Source organism: Mus musculus, chromosome 6, assembly GCF_000001635.26.
Source record: "Mus musculus strain C57BL/6J chromosome 6, GRCm38.p6 C57BL/6J".
NCBI lineage: Eukaryota > Metazoa > Chordata > Mammalia > Rodentia > Muridae > Mus > Mus musculus.
In genome coordinates, this window is record NC_000072.6 from 121,856,108 (window position 1) to 121,876,702 (window position 20,595).

The 20,595-nt window shown below is 38.6% G+C and overlaps 1 protein-coding gene across 2 annotated transcripts in view; it reads left to right on the plus strand.

The window, feature by feature from the left end:
* Window positions 1-20,595, plus strand: part of Mug1 (murinoglobulin 1) — a 50,562-nt gene that overhangs the window by 17,612 nt on the left and 12,355 nt on the right. For both annotated transcript variants that reach the window (XM_006505698.4, NM_008645.3), the window contains exons 9-22: window positions 177-294; window positions 439-548; window positions 1,229-1,390; window positions 4,942-5,169; window positions 5,397-5,460; window positions 7,614-7,762; window positions 9,627-9,776; window positions 14,385-14,543; window positions 15,198-15,279; window positions 17,508-17,685; window positions 18,285-18,513; window positions 19,323-19,449; window positions 19,709-19,830; window positions 20,313-20,364. In XM_006505698.4, the coding sequence (XP_006505761.1) occupies window positions 177-294; window positions 439-548; window positions 1,229-1,390; window positions 4,942-5,169; window positions 5,397-5,460; window positions 7,614-7,762; window positions 9,627-9,776; window positions 14,385-14,543; window positions 15,198-15,279; window positions 17,508-17,685; window positions 18,285-18,513; window positions 19,323-19,449; window positions 19,709-19,830; window positions 20,313-20,364 (1,930 nt within the window). The remainder of the gene's footprint in view (window positions 1-176; window positions 295-438; window positions 549-1,228; window positions 1,391-4,941; window positions 5,170-5,396; window positions 5,461-7,613; window positions 7,763-9,626; window positions 9,777-14,384; window positions 14,544-15,197; window positions 15,280-17,507; window positions 17,686-18,284; window positions 18,514-19,322; window positions 19,450-19,708; window positions 19,831-20,312; window positions 20,365-20,595) is intronic.

A 20,595-nucleotide genomic window follows, 5' to 3' on the forward strand; every position in this document is an offset into this window, starting at 1 on the left:
ACTGGTCATGACCTTGGCATACATGAGCCCAGGGTTTGAGCTGAGTCCCATGCTTATAACCAGAACATCGTGTACTAAGCTGTCATTTTTCTGAAAGAAGTCCTCATGAGTGAATTTGAGTAAACCATTGATCTGACAAGTGTGCCATGTTACCTTGCTTTTATCTTACATATCAGCTAGACAACAATGGCTGCAGTACACAAGAAGTGAACATCACTGAGCTCCAATCAAAGAAAAGGAATTATGAGGTTCAGCTTTTCCATGTGAATGCAACTGTTACAGAAGAAGGGACAGGTATGTGGGTAAACAAGAATATAGATGATGAAGCTGTGAAAACTGACACCTTTTCACACTGAGATGGTGGTTCAAAGGACACAGAAAGCAAGCAACTCTCTAACCAACTTAGGCTTTCAATGTTGTCACTAATTTCTTCTTCAGGATTGGAGTTCAGTCGATCTGGAACAACTAAAATTGAAAGAATCACAAACAAGCTCATATTTCTGAAGGCAGATTCACACTTCAGACATGGAATTCCATTCTTTGTGAAAGTAAGGTACTTTTTGGTTCATAGCTGGTTTAGCTGTAGAGTGGCACTTCAAAACCAAAGCCATTCTGCTAGATATTAGGCGTGTCTGATATCATTGATTGCAACACAAGAAGTGCAGCTTAGGGGTGGAGTGTATGTTTCTTATGCCCAAGTATATGAGTTCAATTTTCAGAACTAAACTGAAGACTTAGGTTATCTGGAGGCTCCAAATCGAAAACATCTGCTGCAAAATTTTTATTTATAAATACATTTCCTGAAAACCTTACACCCCAAAGTGTCACTGTGTTTCAATGGTGAAGCAGCATATGCTACATACTCATAACAGATCCACACTCTCCATTAGCCTCTGTGCCCTCACAAGTTGTTCTTGTGATATTGACAGAGCATCTGCTTCCCGTACTTTACACAAAGGAGTCAATGATGGTTTCTTATGAATAATAAGAAAGTAGAAAGCATCTATAAAGCATCTGTTATGGTGTTAAGAGTATGATACCTGCAGTCTCTATACTTTCACAACACAGATAGTGCTGCTGGTATGGATTTTCTGGAACCAATTTTTGCATTGCTGAATTTTTTGGTGCATCTTTGGAATCTTCATATAACACTGAAACAGTGTTTTCTGTTACATTCTTTGTCATATTTCCATGCCTAGGCTATACTTTTCTTCCTTGTTCAACTTAGGTCCGCCTAGTGGATATCAAGGGAGACCCTATCCCAAATGAGAAAGTCTTCATCAAAGCACAAGAACTTAGCTATACCAGTGCTACTACCACTGATCAGCATGGCCTGGCAGAGTTCTCCATAGATACCACATGCATCTCGGGCTCTTCCCTCCATATCAAAGTAAGTAAGAAATGAGGAGGACAAAAGACAAAAGGCAAGGCTTTGCAACAGCTTGAACTCAATAATGTGTAGCCTAATGAAAAAAAAAAATCATGCCAAACTCTCTTATTTTAGGGAAAAACACAAAAAGGTTCTGATTATTAATAAAAGTATGAGCATACATTGCAAACACATTTTAACACAATTTTTATTTTATTGTATCTTTTGCTTTATTTATGTTTTCAATACCTAGTTAGGACCTTCATGTAAAACAATGATTAAAGTTCCATTTTTATCTATATAGACAAGGATAGGTGCTGTGCATCCTCAAATTCTTACTTCTGTGGGACAGCAACATCTTCACACTTTGAATCTTATCAGGGTTCCAGAGGCATGAAAGTTGTGGCAAGAATTTTTAAATTTTTCTCTACCACTCATTACCCTTAATAATAATTTTCCATTATCTCTAATACCTGGTATTTTTCTTCCTTTGTATCTAAACTATTAGTGAAATCTTCCACATAACTTTATTTAGATTACTGCTCTGTTTATTTCTCAGATTTCAATTTTTAATAGTTATTTTGCCAGTCGTGGTGGCACATGCCTTTAATCCCAGCACTTGGGAAGCAGAGTCTGGCAGATTTCCCGAGTTTGAGAACAGCCTTGTCTACAAAGTGAGCTCCAGGACAGCCAGGGCTATACAGAGAAACCCTGTCTCAAAAAACGAAAAAAAAAATTGTTTCACAATTTTTGTTTTCTGATTTTTGGGTAAAATATATAATCTCTTATTTACTCCACTGGGAAGTGTGTATGTGTGTGTCCCCAATTTTGTCAATAATTTTTAAGATTAAACATGTAATATTATTTACATAATATTTCATATGCTTCAATAGCTTTGAGTTCAGATATAGGAAAATTAAGAGATTTATGATAAGTCATGTTTTTTTCATATTTCACCCATTTTGATGTTTTAATTTGTACATCTTTAGTGATAGCTATAGAACATCTGGTATTATAAGAAAATTTTCAGGATGAGTAGCTCTCTTTTAAAGGCAAATCCAAGGAACATCGAAAAAATTCAGTAAATTCATCAACAACAAAGCAAGTCAGATGTATGAATATAATTTAAAATATTAAAAACAGCCACTATACCCCCAGTTCCAGTGAATACAAAGTGGAAAATACAATGTAACTTAAACAGTTACGTTAAAACATAGAGAGAAGGGCTGGTGAGATGGCTCAGTGGGTAAGAGCAACCGACTGCTCTCCCAAAGGTCCAGAGTTCAAATCCCAGCAACCACATGGTGGCTCACAACCATCCGTAAGGAGATCTGACTCCCTCTTCTGGAGTGTCTGAAGACAGCTACAGTGTACTTACATATAATCAGTAAATAAATCTTAAATAAAACTTATGAGTTTAAAAAAACATAGAGAGAAGCTTTATTACTAAAGTAGCAGAAAAGGAAGTCTGAGAAAAAGAAAAAAGAATTTAGTACAGTCTACAAGGAATGAAATTCTGCACTAGTAATCATATAAATATCAAATTAATAATATAGCTTATTCTGTAACTCAATTTGTTAGCACCACTAGGACAGGCCAAATTCAAAGGAAGTAAATAATAAATATGGGAGAATTAATCATGGAGACCAAAGGGAACAGTAAAAAGGTCCAGAGAAACCATCGTTGATTCTGAAATTACAAAGACAAGTGAAATTGATTAGCCCTCATCTAAACCCAAAGAGAGTTAAAACCCAAATTAACGAATTAGAGGTGGCTATTACAGCACACACTGTGAAATCCATAGGTTTCTTACAGAATAATCTGAAAATGTTCATTACAATAAATATAAAAATCCAGAATAGATAAACGATTTTCTGGATATTTATATTCTACCAAACGTGAGCCAAAAGGATGTGAAAAACCTCAATGGATTGGCAATGAGAAATAGAATTGAAAAAATAATTGAAGAGACCTGGCACAATAAAATCTGAGACTGGGAAGAACACATTATTGCATAGAACCACACTTCAAAAAGGAAATATTGTTGTATAAAGATTCAAAAACGAGGAATGCTTCCAAAGCTGTGCTATGAATCTAGAATAAACCTGAGACCAAAAGCAGATGAAGATACAGTGAAAAGAACTCTTCAGACTAATTTACCAATGAATGTTAAGAGAAAGACCACACTGAAATTCTTACATGCCAAATTCAACCACACATTAAGCAAATCATATACCATGATAAAACTGACTTTGTACTAAGAATACATGGATGGTTTCACATTTGTATGCTGACAACTGTAAAATAGCATATAAATAGAATCAAGAGTTAAAAACCACATGGTCATCTCAGTAGATCCAACAAATAGTCTGTTTTCAAGACACCAGTTACAAAAGGTCAGGAAACACACAAAGATGCTCAACACATATGGATCTCAATAAACTGCAGGTTATGAAAGCAAAAGAACCTATATGCACAGCAGGTGTGACATTAAATTAGTATGACGATTAAGCTCAGAGATTCAACAAAACTCCAAAGTAAAACCAGTATAGAATACAGGTATGTGACGCCCATATACAAGCCCATATGAATCAAAGTTAAATATAATAGAGACATCTACATCCCTGTGGCAGTCTCAGCAGTTCTCAACAGTGTTGAGAAAAGGAGCCAATTTTAATGCCTATTGGTGGATTACAGAGAATCTCTTGGGTAATTTATGGGAGCATCACCTGTCAATAAAATGCCATTAGCATATTATCTTTGGCAGGAAACAGGGAGGTGAAAGTTCAGGTATAGAGAGAATTTCTTGGATTAGAGTTAGGTGTGAGAGATTTGCCCCAAACTGAGAGGTAACCAACAGAAAAGAATAAACAGGATAATTGAATAATTCATTCTTGCAGTCATACTTTTATGAACTTGGGCACATGGGGGAAATGCCAGTTACATGAGTGGATAGAGAAAATTGGAAATATGTGCACATTGGACTTTTATTGAGATATTTATAAGAGAGTCATCTTGTCTATAGAGAAATGAATGGATTTGTAGATTGTCATTATAACAAAAGAGTATGAGACTAGGAGAAATTATCTGTATAAGTCCCTCATATGCGGAACCTAGGGAAACAGAGGAATGAAAGCAGAGAGGGTCCATTAAGGAAGAAGGGAGCCAGCAGGAGACATAGGATTTCATTGTGAGTTGGATGAAGATTCTCAGAGTACACTACATTAATATATGAAAATATTTCTGTTAAACCATTATTTTGTACATTCATTATTCAATAAAATTTATATCTGTAAATTTTTTATTATATATTAGATGCACAATAAATGGTTCCTTTGTCTCATAAAAATAATGCATTTCCTTTTTTCCTCTTCCCTGGTATAAATATTTGCTTCGATTGTGAAAATTCAGGGTGTTAGACATCAATCCATTTAATGAAATTCCCTCCATTTTTAATAAGATGTACAAAATACTCAATCATTAAATGAAATGGGAAAATCCACGGATTAATCACAGAAGAGATATTCTGTCTGCTAGGCAATCTGCAGCATAGCATTTTGTTGTTTTTCCAGGTCAACCACAAAGAGGAAGATTCATGTTCCTATTTCTATTGCATGGAGGAAAGACATGCAAGTGCAAAGCATGTGGCCTATGCTGTTTACTCCCTCAGCAAGAGCTACATCTACCTTGACACAGAGACCAGCAGCATCTTGCCCTGCAACCAGATTCACACAGTTCAGGCACATTTTATTCTGAAGGGGGACTTGGGAGTGCTGAAAGAGCTCATTTTCTACTACCTGGTGAGTACTGGCTCCAAATTGAAACAACAAGCAAACAAACAACAACAAAACAAAACAAAACAAAACAAAGAATTCTTTCCTCTCTTGACCATGTCTCTCTTTACACATTGGGTTCTATCTGGGTATTTCTTCTTGACATACAATAGATTCATCTATTTCTTCTAGCACAGTTAGAACAAAGCTTTGTAAAATTTAGATGTAAGCTTGGAAAATACTTGCCATTTTAGGTCATGGCGCAGGGAAGCATCATCCAGACTGGAAACCATACTCACCAGGTGGAGCCAGGAGAAGGTAAGTGTTTCCCCACACAGTAATATTTCCCCAACTCAGTGTCCACATACTCACCAATGGAATCTTACCACTGAGCAAGTCACAGTGCCATAATGCTTGTGTGTCTCCATAGACACTCTCCACAGTGGGAACTCATGGCTTTGCTGTCCAATGTAAGTTCTCAATCATAACATGACCTTCAGGAAAGTCTCAGGGTCCCAACCTGAGTATCATTCAACATGGTGAAATATCTATTCTGAATATGTAACACCTGAATACACAAAGTACTCCAAGATAGAATCTACATGAGGAACTTATGCATTCACATACTGATAATTCCCAACATGGCAAAAGAGTTACCTTAATGTTGGTCAAAAAAAAAAAAATCAGAATTCGTCCTTAACATTCTAACTACACTGATTTTCATATTTTTATTATTTTTAAATTATGTGTGAGGTGCAAGTCAGTACAGGTACTCTGAAACCCAGTGGCACCAAATCCCCTGGATATTTTGGAGACAGAATTACAGTTCTGAGCACCTTGGTGTGGGTGCTGGAAATCAAACCAGGGTCTTCTAAAGGAGCATCAACTGATCTTAACTACTGACCTCTCTCTCCAGCTCATTATTTTTACTTATAAAGACTTTTATTTTTATTCTTTGAAAGTTACATATATTTATCTGTATTATAACCAAACCCATTCCCCAGTATTCCTCAGACTCCTCCCAGAGTCACCAAGCCCCTTCCCTATTTTATATTTCTTTTTTAACCTATTGAGTTTAGTTAGTGCTACCCATACATAAAAAGGTATTGGGCAAGCTCCTGAAACATGAACAGTCGACCAGAGGCCACATTGCTGAAGAGATGTGACTTTTGCTCCCCTGAGTAGCCCTCAACTGTCAATATCTCCTCAACTAATTGTGGGTCTTCACAAATGCCTCCCCTTCCATGCTAGAATAATGACTGCCTTGCTGTTGTGAATGTCAAGGGCAGGGAATCATAGCTGCTGTGACTTTATAAGTGAAGTCACCTTGTCATCTTCTGGTGATATTTGCTCGATTCTACCAAAATGTGACTCCCTTTCCACTCCCTTATTTGGGCCTCTTGCACCCACTCCTATTAAAATCCAAGTACCCACTGAATCCTGGTAATCTCAATTCTTTGTTCTTGCCATCCTTTCCTTCCAAAACAGCACTTATCACGTGAAAACCCATGTTCTACAATATACCTTTTCTTATTCATTTCTCTCCATGGTCATAATGACTGCATTGAACACTATTGAAACCATATACTACTTATAGGAGTCTCATGCAAGCCAATGACAGTAAAACTATTCATACATTGAATTAAAAACAGGACTTACTGGGAATAATCATATAATCACTCTAATAGATTAACATTTATATAGACACTGGATAATAGCAAGTTTTAGATGTAAACATGCTTTCTCTATGCAGTCATAGATATCTTTCAAGTCATTTCTAGAAGTGGTAGATACTTGGTGAATGCTCAACAAATTTACTGAAAAGAGGCTTCCTTGCGATTGATCATTTATAAAAACTATTTAGCTGTTTAATGAATTATGCAATTGGTTCTTCAACAAACATTAAGTGGGAGTCATAGCACCCATCATGAGAAGGCTTATGAATCCCCTCAGGTTCACCAGCAACAATAAGAGAGAGACATCATTTTCTCCCAAGAGATGTAAACACTGTGAACATTGCATTGAGAAAAAGTTTACTACCAAAGATATGCTTACTATTGCCAAGTGTGGCTTGCTCCTCTGAGATGATTATTAATTTTCAGCTCCCTAACTACCAGGCTTTCCTCTCTGTTAGTCTTCCTTTTATCTGAATAATAAATGGGACATCAGTCAAGGTTGTCTCAGTCCTTTTTATAAAATAATAGCATGCTGTTTGGGATGCTAAGAGATAAAAGAGATTAGAGGTTAGTATATGATTAGCTATAAATAAACAACATAACTTTTGACAGTGAACACGTTGGTGGAAGATATGTTTGTGATATTCTCCTGAGATCATTAGCTTGCCAGCAACTAACCACAGGGCAGGTAGACTGTCTTCCACATTTAGACTGACCGCCAAATCCCCGTGTTCAGTTGCTTGGGGTTTCCTGTCAGTTGTCTGACCCATAACCATCTCTTTCCAATTCCTCCAGCTCCAGTAAAAGGAAAATTTGCCTTGGAGATCCCTGTGGAGTTTAGCATGGTCCCCATGGCTAAAATGCTCATCTACACGATCTTGCCTGATGGAGAAGTGATTGCAGATTCTGTAAACTTTGAAATTGAAAAGTGTCTTCGCAACAAAGTGAGGGATTTATTACCTATAATTTCTATTTTTAAAAGGGGGGTTCTGAAGGACAGAGATTTCAGATAAATATGCTAAATCCATTCATTGGTGTGTGCCTCCATGGCAAAGATGTGGACAGTACCAGAGTGCCAGATTTAAATTTATAAACCCCATATATGGTTAGAGGGTTAAGAGAGAGGAAGCAAGGTTCTGTACAGGAAGAGAGGAGAACTGAATCCTTAATAAGTACATTAAAGTTGTGTAAGTTAAATTTTTTGTATTTATCTGCGTGTGCACATGTGCATGTGAATGCACACATGTAGAGGAAAGAGAACAAGTTTACAAGTCTGTGCTCTCCTTCCTCATGAGTCTGAGAGGTCAAGCTCAGGTCAACAGGCTTGTCTGGGGGCACGCCTTTACCCACTGATCCATCTCATAGATCCTTAATGTCATATAATCTTATGCGATACCAGTCATAGGATCCAGGCCTATCAATTGTTAGGATATTTATTTTCCCTCTAGTTTTTCATTATGATTTTTTCTTAGATGTGATAAGAACATAAGACCCTTGCTAGTATTAATTTTTATGACACAGCATATTGAGTGTGTGCTGTATCACACATCTTCAGTTCCTAGTCACATTAGGCAGCTGAAACTACATCTACTGGTGAGCATCTGCACTTTTCTTACTCTAGAGTAGCTAAGGACACCTCTGATCTGCTTTCATCAGCCCCTTTCAATACATCCCAGTCTTCAGCAGTTTATTCTGTCCCTGAATTGAAATAGGAAGGATTGAGAGATGAAGGTGAATGGCAGATAATCTGATAGCCAGACAGAGAGGCAGATGTAGACATATTTCCAATTAGAATACTGATCTGATTTTTCTACCCTAGTTATAAGATTCATCATGAAAAATTCCTTTAATTAAGTAACTATGTTGGGTGGTCCTTTAATCCAAGCACAGGGGTGGCAGGCAGATCTGAGTTCAAGGCCAGCCAGGTTTATAGAGTGAGTTCCAGGACAGCCAGGACTACAAACACACACACACACACACACACACACACACACACACACACACACACACACACAAAGAGAGAGAGAGAGAGAGAGAGAGAGAGAGAGAGCAAGAGAGAGACAGAGACAGACAGACAGAAAGACAGACAGACAGACAGACAGAACGAGACAGAAAGAGTGAGACAAAGACAGAGAGACACAAAGATGGAGATAGAGGGACAGAGATGGAAAGAGAGAGGGAGGGGGAAATGGGGAGAGGAGTAGGAAAAGAAGGAGAGATGATGGAGAGGGAGTGTACCTTCTGTGTTGCAGAGATGGCTCAGTAGTAATAGCACTTGCTGCACTGAATTCTGATTCCAGCATTCTTATAAATGCCAGGCATATCCAGAGGGTTTTACAATCCCAGTGTTGTGGAGGCTAGAGGCAGGAGAATGGCTAGGACTTCCTTCTGCCAACTTAGCTCCAAGATTATGAGGGACATTCTTAAGAGAATAAGGTAGAAAGTGGGAGCAGGGCACTCATACCCTCCTATGGCCTCTGATGGGTGCACGGGTGTATGTACCTGCACACTCGTGTGCATTACACCACAGTCACATATATGTGCACATACACCAAAAGTGAGTTAGTTGAAGAATTTCAGGGAGCCTAATCGTCACTTTGTTGCTTTAGAGTTTGAAGACATTTCCTGTCTTCCTAAATCAGTTCCTGGGGAGAAAGGGGAAGCAAGGACTTCAGTTGTGCTTCTGACAATATTTATAATCTGGAAAAACAGATGTGTGTGCAGAGATCCAGGGCGACTTCGCCTGGCAGGTTTCAGGGCTGCAAAAGCAGGAAACTTCACTGCTAAGCTTGATTTTGCTTCTCACAGGTGGACCTGCGCTTCAGCACTTCTCAAAGTCTTCCCGCCTCACAAACCCGTCTGCAGGTCACAGCTTCTCCTCAGTCCCTCTGTGGCCTGAGAGCTGTGGACCAGAGTGTGCTACTCCTGAAACCCGAGTCTGAGCTCTCCCCTTCCTGGGTGAGTTCCTTTCTGCCTCTGTCCAAAAACCGTCCAAAGAGAACACAAGTTACCCTGGCTCTGATGAAACAGTGATTGTTCAGACTATAGGGATCTTGAATGTAAAAATACTGCATTTAATGCTGACAGCTTCTGTTAGGGAGCTCTTAATTGTAAAATCCCAAATAACGGATCAGAAAACTTTAGCCAATATACTGAAGACATGGAAGGAAATAAGGCGCTCTTTGAGTTGCAGAGCCTTCTGTGCTCTTACTGCACTTGTTGTGCCCCAGGAGTGGCTTGTCCCCTTCAGATGTTCTTGGTGGAGCTTTTCAGAGTCATGCTGCCCATTCACGTGGAAACTGAACAACACTCTTCTCAATGATACCTTGGTCAAGGAAGGAATAAAGAAAGAAATTAAAGACTTTTTAGAGTTTAATGAAAATGAAGCCACAACATACTCAAACCTATGGGACACAATGAAAGCATTTCTAAGAGGGAAACTCATAGCTCTGAGTGCCTCTAAGAAGAAACTGGAGAGAGCACACAGTAGCAGCTTGACAACACATCTAAAAGCTCTAGAAAAAAGGAAGAAAATTCACCCAAGAGGAGTAGACTGCAGGAAATAATCAAACTCAGGGGTGAAATCAACCAAGTGGAAACAAGAAGAACTATTCAAAGAATTAACCAAATGAGGAGTTTGTTCTTTGAGAAAATCAACTAGATAGATAAACCCTTTGCTAGATTCACTAGAGGCACAGGGACAACATCCTAATTAACAAAATCAGAAATGAAACGGGAGACATAACAACAGATCCTGAAGAAATCCAAAACACCATAAGATCCTTCTACAAAAGGCTATACTCAACAAAACTGGAAAATCTGCAAGAAATGGACAAATTTCCAGACAGATATCCGGTACAAAAGTTAAATCAGGATCAAGTTAATGATCTAAACAGTTCCATATCCCCTAAAGAAATAGAAGCAGTCATTAATAGTCTCCCAGCCAAAAAAAGCCCAGGACCAGATGGGTTCAGTGCAGAGTTCTACCAGACCTTCAAAGAAGATCTAATTCCAGTTCTGCACAAACTATTCCACAAAATAGAAGTAGAGGGAACTCTAACCAACTCATTCTATGAAGCCACAATTACTCGGATACCTAAACCACAGAAAGATCCAACAAATATAGAGAACTTCAGACCAATTTCCCTTATGAATATCAATGAAAAAATACTCAGTAAAATTCTCGATAACAGAATCCAAGAACACATTAAAGCAATCATCCATCCTGACCAAGTAGGTTTTATTCCAAGGATGTAGGGATGGTTTAATATACGAAAATCCATCAATGCAATCCATTATATAAACAAACACAAAGACAAAAACCACATGATCACCTCCTTTGATTCGGAAAAAGAATTCGACAAGATCCAACACCCATTCATGATAAAAGTCTTGGAAAGATCAGGAATTCAAGGCCCATACCTAAACATGATAAAAGCAATCTACAGTAAACCAGTAGCCATCATCAAAGTAAATGGTGAGACGCTTGAAGCAATCCCACTAAAATCAGGGACTAGAAAAGGCTGCCCACTTTCTCCCTACCTCTTCACCATAGTACTTGAAGTCCTATCCAGAGCAATTCGACAACAAAAGGAGATCAAGGGGATACAAATTGGAAAAGATGAAGTCAAAATATGACTTTTTGCAGATGATATGATAGTATATATAAGTGATCCTAAAAATTCCACCAGAGAACTCCTAAACCTGATAAACAGCTTCGGTGAAGTAGCTGGATATAAAATTAACTCAAAAAAGCCAATGGCCTTTCTCTACACAAAGAATAATCAGGCTGAGAAAGAAATTAGGGAAACAACACCCTTCTCAATAGTCACAAATAACATAAAATATCTTTGTGTGACTCTAACTAAGGAAGTGAAAGATCTATATGATAAAAACTTCAAGTCTCTGAAGAAAGAAATTAGAGAAGATCTCAGAAGATCTCCCATGTTCATGGATTGGCAGGATCAACATTGTAAAAATGGCTATCTTGCCAAAAGCAATCTACAGATTCAATGCAATCCCCATAAAATTCCAACTCAATTCTTCAATGAATTAGAGAGGGCAATCTGCAAATTCATCTGGAATAACAAAAAACCTAGGATAGCAAAACCTCTTCTCAAGGATAAAAGTACCTCTGGTGGAATCACCATGCCTGACCTAAAGCTTTACTACAGAGCAATTGTGATAAAAACTGCATGGTACTGGTATAGTGACAGACAAGTAGACCAATGGAATTGAGTTGAAGACCCAGAAATGAACCCACACACCTATGGTCACTTGATCTTCGACAAGGGAGCTAAAACCATCCAGTGGAAGAAAGACAGCATTTTCAACAAATGGTGCTGGCACAACTGGTTATCATGTAGAAGAATGCGAATCGATCGATTCCTATCTCCTTGTACTAAGGTCAAATCTAAGTGAATCAAGGAACTTCACATAAAACCAGAGACACTGAAACTTATAGAGGAGAAATTGGGGGAAAGCCTCGAAAATATGGGCACAGGGGAAAAATTCCTAAATAGAACAACAATGGCTTTTGCTGTAAGATCAAGAATTGACAAATGGGACGTCATGAAACTGCAAAGCTTCTGCAAGGCAAAAGACACCGTCAATAAGACAAAAAGGCCACCAACAGATTGGGAAAGGATCTTTACCTATCTTAAATGAGATAGGGGACTAATATCCAATATATATAAAGAACTCAAGAGCATGGACTCCAGAAAATCAAATAACCCCCTTAAAAGATGGGGCTCAGATCTAAACAAAGAATTCTCACCCGAGGAATACCGAATGGCCAAGAAGCACCAGAAAAAATTTTCAACATCGTTAGTCATCAGGGAAATGCAAATCAAAACAACCCTGAGATTCCATCTCACACCAGTCAGAATGGCTAAGACCAAAAATTCAGGTGACAGCAGATGCTTGCGAGGATGTGGAGAAAGAGGAACACTCCTCCATTGTTGGTGGGATTGCAAGCATGTACAACCACTCTGGAAATCAGTCTGGCGTTTCCTCAGAAAATCAGACATAGTACTACTGGAGGATCCCGCAATACCTCTCCTGGGCATATATCCAGAAGATGTCCAACTGGTAAGAAGGACACATACTCCACTATGTTCATAGCAGCCTTATTTGTAATAGCCAGAAGCTGGAAGGAACCCAGATGCCCCTCAACAGAGGAATGGATACAAAAAAATGTTTTATATTTACACAATGGAGTACTACTCAGCTATTAATAAGAATGAATTTGTGAAATTCCTAGGCAAATGGTTGGACCTGGAGGGCATCATCCTGAGTGAGGTAACACAATCACAAAAGAACTCAAATGATATGTACTCACTGATAAGTGGATATTAGCCCAGAAACTTAGTATAGCGAAATATAAGATACAATTTGCAAAACACAGGAAACTGAAGAAGAACGAAGACCAAAGTGTGGACACTTTGCCCCTTCTTAGAATTGGAAACAATCACCCATGGAAGGAGTTACAGAGACAAAGTTTGTAGCTGAGACAAAAGGATCGACCATCTAGAGACTGCCATATCCAGGGATCCATCCTATAATTAGCCTCCAAACGATAACACCATTGCATACACTAGCAAGCCTTTGTTGCAAGGACCGTGATATAGCTGTCTCTTGTGAGACTAGGCTGGGGCCTAGCAAACACATAAGTGGATGCTCACAGTCAGCTATTGGATGGATCACAGGGCCCCCAATGGAGGAGCTAGAGAAAGTATCCAAGGAGCTAAAGAGATCTGCAACCCTGTAGGTGCAACAACATTATGAACTAACCAGTTCCCCTGAGTTCTTGACTCTAGCTGCATATGTATCAAAATATGGCCTAGTCGGCCATCACTGGAAAGAGAGGCCCATTGGACAGGCAAACTTTGTATGCCCCAGTACAGGGAAACGCCAGGGCCAAAAAAAATGGGAATGGGTGGGTAGGGGATTGGGGGGGGGCAAGGGTCTGGGGGACTTTTGGGATAGCATTGGAAATGTAATTGAGGAAAATACGTAGTAAAAAAAAAGATTAAAAAAATAGCACTCCTTAGTTAAGATAATGCTGGGAAATTACTAGTCTTAAACTAACATGTAAATTAAACCAATATTAAATTAAGTTTAATGACGAGGTTTTATGAAGCTCATGCAGAACATGATTTTGGGAAGTATCCTGCTAAAATTTTTTCACTTTTTTAAATTTTACTTTCCCCAAATCTATTAAACAGAGATTTCTTGAGCAGTTGTTTTTAGCTGACAAATACTGGTAATTCCTTTTTAAAAAAATGCAAGGTTTATTTAAAGGGGATGTGGTTCCCTTGCTCACACCACCCTGCCATCACTGTGCACTGGGTGCCTTGTACTATTGATGAGAAGAGCTGTTTCTTGAACATTCAGGTATTTGTAGTCCTCACATTTATTTGTGTGTGGGGGGGAGATGAGTATGTTCCAAGAGAGAGGGTCCTGCCAGAACCAACAAGTCACTCAACTTGGGAACCACAATGTTAGCCAAATCTAACTCGGAAATATGCACCCCCATATCCCGCCCTCACCTCTTGTCTCTTACAGATATACAATCTGCCAGGTATGCAGCAAAACAAATTCGTTCCAAGTTCCCGTCTGTCTGAAGACCAAGAAGACTGTATACTGTACAGTTCATGGTTGGCTGAGAAGCACACAAACTTAGTACCACATGGAACTGAGAAGGATGTCTATAGATATGTGGAGGTAAGCCCTATTATCTACCGACATTCTGCTCTGTGAATTATTTAGTTTTAATGAAATGCTATATTAGTAAAGAATTTTAGGCTCAGGCCAGGGATATAAGTCACTGTCAGACCAACCACCTTGCACGTGTTGGTTCATGGGTTCAATTCCTAAGCATCCCAAAATCTACATCTTGGAAAGTGGCCAGTCTGGACGTTTTTTTTTTCTCTCTCTCTATTGAGGAAACTTGCATAGAGTAGTGGATATTATTATTATTATTATTATTATTATTATTATTATTAATTATTTTTCAGACAATCTTTCATTGAGTAGCTCTGGATGTCCTGGATCTCACTCTGTAAGACCAGGCTGGCCTCAAAGTCCTAGAGATCTGTCTGCCTGTGCCTCTCAAGTGCTGGGATTAAAGCATGCACCACCATGCATGGCTGTGAATGACTTCTAAATGTAATAGCATTGTACCAGAAAAATGACCTGCATATGCCTCACTATAAATTATATGGCCTTCACTGTGCTCCCCAACAAGTAGGAGACAAACAATTTGAATAGGAATCCTACTTGAACATGCAAAACTATATGTGAAATATTTATTGCAATATTTATACATATTTTTCAGGAGTTTGAGCTATTTTAATTGAGTAATATTTTTCTTCCTAGGACATGGGTTTAACAGCATTCACCAACTTGATGATCAAACTTCCTATAATTTGTTTTGACTATGGCATGGTTCCAATATCAGGTAAAATAACAAATCAGTATTTTCAGAACAAAGTACATGTGAATTATTTATCAAAGCTTGTAAAATAAAATTGCAGTGGCAATCCAGTAGGAAAAAAAAGAACTCAAGCATACTAGCGCAAAATGTGTCCAGATGTATGCAACTACAAGGACGTTAAAGGCTGGAGGTCCTTCTTTCAATGTTAAAATAAGACAAAATGCAATCATTTTTGTGATATCGGATCATTGCATGAAGTGTGAAAAGGTGCATACACACACATATTAACCAGGGAACCATTTAATCTTCCTCCTCCTCTCATCTGAGTCCCTTTCAGAGTGACTGCACCATTTGCATCCCCACAACAGTGAATGAGGGCTCCCTTTCCCCTTGTCTTCTCCAGCACTTGCTGTCCTTTTGCTGACCTTGGCCATCCTGACTGGGGTGAGATGGAATCTGGGTTGTTTTAATCTACATTTCATGAATTGCTAGCATAAGAAACACTGATAAATGATGTGTCTTAACCTTTTAAAATTTCTTTTGAAACCACTGTTCAGATCCACAGCTCATTCTTTAAGTCAGGGTGTTTGTTTTCTTGACTCTTTGTTTTTAGGGTCCTTTATATAGTCGGATATATCAGATATATAGCTAGCAAAGGTTTTGTCCCACTCTCTGGGCTTCCACATCACTCAATTGATTGCTCCCTAGTGGTGCAAAGAGCATTTCAGTTTTGTGAAGTCCCCATTTGTCCAGTATTTACCTTAATTTCTAAGTGAATGTGTCTCATTCAGAGTCCTTTCCTACTCATGTATTTTGTAGGGTTGCTGTCTATGGTTCTTCCACCAGCAGTTTCAGGTTTCATGTTCAGGTCTTAGATGTATTTGGAGTCGATTATTGTGTGGGGTCATTCATATAGGTCTACTTTCATTCTTCTGTATGTGAGCATCCAGTTTTCCCAGCATCCTTTGTCAAAGATGCTGTCTTTCCCATGGGTTATGTTTTGACATCTATGTCAGCTATCAGATGCCTGTGAATGCATGAGTGTGTTTGGGTCTTCTGTTATGTTCCATTGATCTTCATTTCTATGTTTATTCCATTACCATGCAGGTTTTATTCCTGTACCTCTGCAATTTAACTGAAAATCATGAAACCCTATCTTTATCATTATTTATATTCTAAACACTAAACTTTATTTTTATATCTGTGCTAACATAAAATAAAACATTATTCTGACTGGACTATATTAATTTTCCTCATAATGATTTGAAAGGAAATTGGAATATCTTCACACGTTTCTAAAAGCAAGAGGACCTAAGGCACTGTGACTACTTTAGACAATGGAATAATTGGGGAACTATCCCTGTAGCTGTTAAAGTAATGGGTGAAGAACTTAAAACACTAGAAAATACTTAGTTCTTGAAGGCAAATATAAAGACCACAGTCAGGTTACAGGTTGTGGCTATCACAGGGAAATATCTATAGAAATGAAGCTGTGTGTGTGTTGTGTGTGTGTGTGTGTGTGTGTGTGTGTGTGTGTGTGTGTGTGTGAATTAAAAAATTGGTAAAGATGTTCTAGGCTTAGAAATCAGCCGGGAAATACTTAGGTGAAGCCCTGACTAAATCAGTGTGTATACTTGTCCTTGAAAAACAGCAGAGTACAGACTTTCTATTACCAGCTTTAAATCCTACACTTCTTGGCAGTACAAACCCAATCCAATGCTATGATTCCTGAGTAATAAACTTCCTATTTCTGAGGCAAGAGCTTGTACATATACCTCTTCCAGTTTTATCCAAATTGAAAACCTATTAAAACATTGGGTTAATACTACAGATCGTAAGAAAGAAAAACCATTGCAAGAATATCTCTGCCAATAATATAGACGTCATTCGGCTCTTATCTGGAGTGATTCTCATTGTCATGAGGTCTGTTGCCTAGGATCAAATTATGGATCTTTATTCCTTCTAGGGGACACATTATATCTATAGGCATTCATTAACTATCCAATATCCAGTCGAAAAAAATATGCATCATGGTTCCTTCCAACTTCAATTTCTCTAGGTAAGGTTTCACCTATGACAAGGATGTTACACAGTCTCCTCCAAAATGAGTGATTCAATGCATCATTTTCAGCATCACTGTTATAGTGTTTAACAATCAAGAAGAAACTGAAAATTCAGCTACATTTACACTACACCACTATGTTCCATTGAATTCAAGTACTATGTCCATCTCTTCCATTGTAACTTCCTAGCACCTCGTGTGGAATTTGATCTTGCATTTACCCCTGAAATTTCTTGGAGTTTACGCACAACATTGAGTAAAAGACCTGAAGAGCCACCACGTAAAGATCCATCATCGAATGATCCACTTACAGAGACCATTCGAAAATATTTTCCTGAAACCTGGGTCTGGGATATAGTCACAGTAAAGTAAGTGATTTCCATTTGTATTATTTGAGCTGGGTATAATTTTTCTGTGTTTTCTTATATTTCCCAAATAAGTTTTATCATAAAGCAAGGAAATTGGTCATTTAGAAAACCATAGCATATCAACCCATCAAGTATAAAATACATTTATTTCCATAACTCCCAGGAAATGCACAGAAAAAAATTCATGTACCTGCCTGATAGTTAAAACTTTTCAGGATCACCATATTGAGTAGTAGGTGAAGCAGTCTTACATGGAGCAGATTATGGGACTGCTACATGGGGTAGACCATAGAAGTCATACAACACTTGTATGATATTTTGAAGATGGGAATTCAGAGAATACTTCAAATCTATGTTTAGATTTACATGAACTTATGAAGTTTGAGATGTTGTGGGTCTGTTACTTGAGTTGGAAAAACAAGATTGCTGAAAGACTTTTTATTTTGCCATCTGGAGTCCCTGTTACTCTGTTCCCTCCCTATCACTCCCTTGAAGGACTAAAGGAAAGGGTTTGTCACACTCAGAGTCACCATCTCAGAGATAATTAATTCATGGGCTCACTTTCTGTGCTTTACACACACACACTCTCTCTCTCCCAGCTCCACAGGACTGGCTGAAGTGGAAATGACTGTCCCTGACACCATCACTGAATGGAAGGCAGGAGCTCTCTGCTTGTCCAATGACACTGGCCTTGGCCTCTCTTCTGTGGTACCTCTCCAAGCCTTCAAGCCCTTCTTTGTGGAGGTCTCATTGCCCTATTCTGTGGTCCGTGGAGAAGCCTTCATGCTCAAGGCCACTGTGATGAACTATCTCCCCACAAGCATGCAGGTAAACACCTTTCTGAATTCAGCATGACCAGAGGGTAAGACAGCAAATAGTGTGTGTAGATTATAGCTAAGACTTAAATGAAAAGAATAAGCAAAGAGGGGAAGAGATTATACTGGACCTGTCAGCAAGTAGTACCAAATGTTTAAACAATTCCCATACTCTAACTTCATATACACAGAGCAAAGAGTTGTTTAACAATATGAACATGACATAAAATTATGTGGTTTTGCCAGTATTTAAACAGCACATACTGTACTAACAGAGAGAGGATATTGCATGTAGCCTCTGTATATAATCAAAAGACATGGTCCATATATACGTATGAGGTTGTTGTCAGGATAAAATGTTATATTGTTTTACAGTGAATTTTTCTTTCATAGAGGGAGATGTATACTTAAAAATGTTAGTTAAAAATCTAGTACATTAATGTGCTTCTGCAATCAAAATAAAACAAATATAAGTAGACAGATATATAATTATCCCCTTAATGGTTTGTGTCGATAATACATAGCTGATAGCTAAAAAACACTATAGAAATGCATGTGCGAAAGACATCTTTGCAAGCCTTCTGTGTGAACTTACATGACATTTTAGGCATGTTTTCCAAACACATCCCCTCTCTTCTATTTCTAACACAAATCCCCATAAGACTTTGGCTTACCTACTACCATGCATAACATGCTGTCCTTCCATGGCGACATCTTTCTTTTCTTTTCTTTTCTATTCTTTTTTTTTTTTTTTTTGTCAATACAACCTTTTATTTGCTAATTTATTCATTTTGCTGCTTCTTTTTCCCTGTTGGGCCACAGATGAGTGTGCAGCTGGAAGCCTCTCCTGATTTCACAGCTGTCCCAGTGGGAGACGACCAAGATTCTTACTGCCTCAGTGCCAATGGGAGGCACACCTCATCCTGGCTGGTAACTCCCAAGTCTTTAGGTGAGTGAAAATTTTGTGAGGGGGATCTACCCAGAAAAGGTAAGTATAGGGAAGTTTCTTCAGTTACTTTCTTCTCATTGGGTCCCAAAGAGGAAGTGCCCAGTCATTACTAACTCTGGTGTATGCTTACTGCACCTTTAATACAAGACAAGCTCTTGGACCACTCCTAGAAACAAGGATGACCTACAGATCTAGGGGCTTTGGCAGGAGCCAGGTTCCTGGCAGATCTGAACTCAGCTCTCTGGACTGTTTGTTTCAGGGAATGTGAATTTCTCTGTGTCTGCGGAAGCACAACAGTCCTCAGAGCCCTGTGGTTCTGAGGTGGCCACAGTTCCTGAAACTGGGAGAAAGGACACAGTAGTCAAAGTCCTGATAGTTGAGGTGAGTAAACCTTCCCGGTCAGCAGTGTGCTGAGTCCAGAAAATGGAGCAGTGTTGACTATATATAGATGAAAATTAAAAGATAATATCATGTGATCTTGAGATAGTTCATAGCTGGCAAGCCCATGCTTCTAAACAGATATGTGTTGTGCTTTCTTTCCTGTTCCTAGGCTTTTAACTGAAGCTTAGGGGGCAAGGAGGATAATCTAAGCCAGTTTATCTTCTTAAGGTTATACTGCTATCTTCTGGTTATGCCCCACCCCTTTGTCTTTAATACCTTTTCCTATTGCCTTCTTTTTGACCTGGCATGCCCAAATTCTCACATGCTGAAGCCATTCCAACCCATGGCCTCACAAGTAAAGCTGTCTCTCAAAAGACAAAACAAACACAAACTGCCTCCAGCAATTCTGTGCTTGCACATTTGGTGTTTGCATACTCAATGTTTGATTTCTCATGTCTGAATTTCCTATCTTTTTGTCCAAGCCTGAAGGAATCAAGCAAGAGCATACCTTCAGCTCACTGTTCTGTGCATCAGGTGAGAACCTTTCAAAACAGGAATTAGACAGTAACTTAAGTCACCTACTTAGAGATCTTGCAAAATTCCTACAAAAAAATCAGAATACTGTCTACCTTATACCCCTAAAATACTAAACTAAGTTTGTAAATTAAGATCATCACTTACCCCAAGCAGCTCTTAAGAGTATAGTTCCCCTGGGACTACAAACTTCACTGTAGCCCTTTTTATTTTTAGAATACAGAAGCCTCT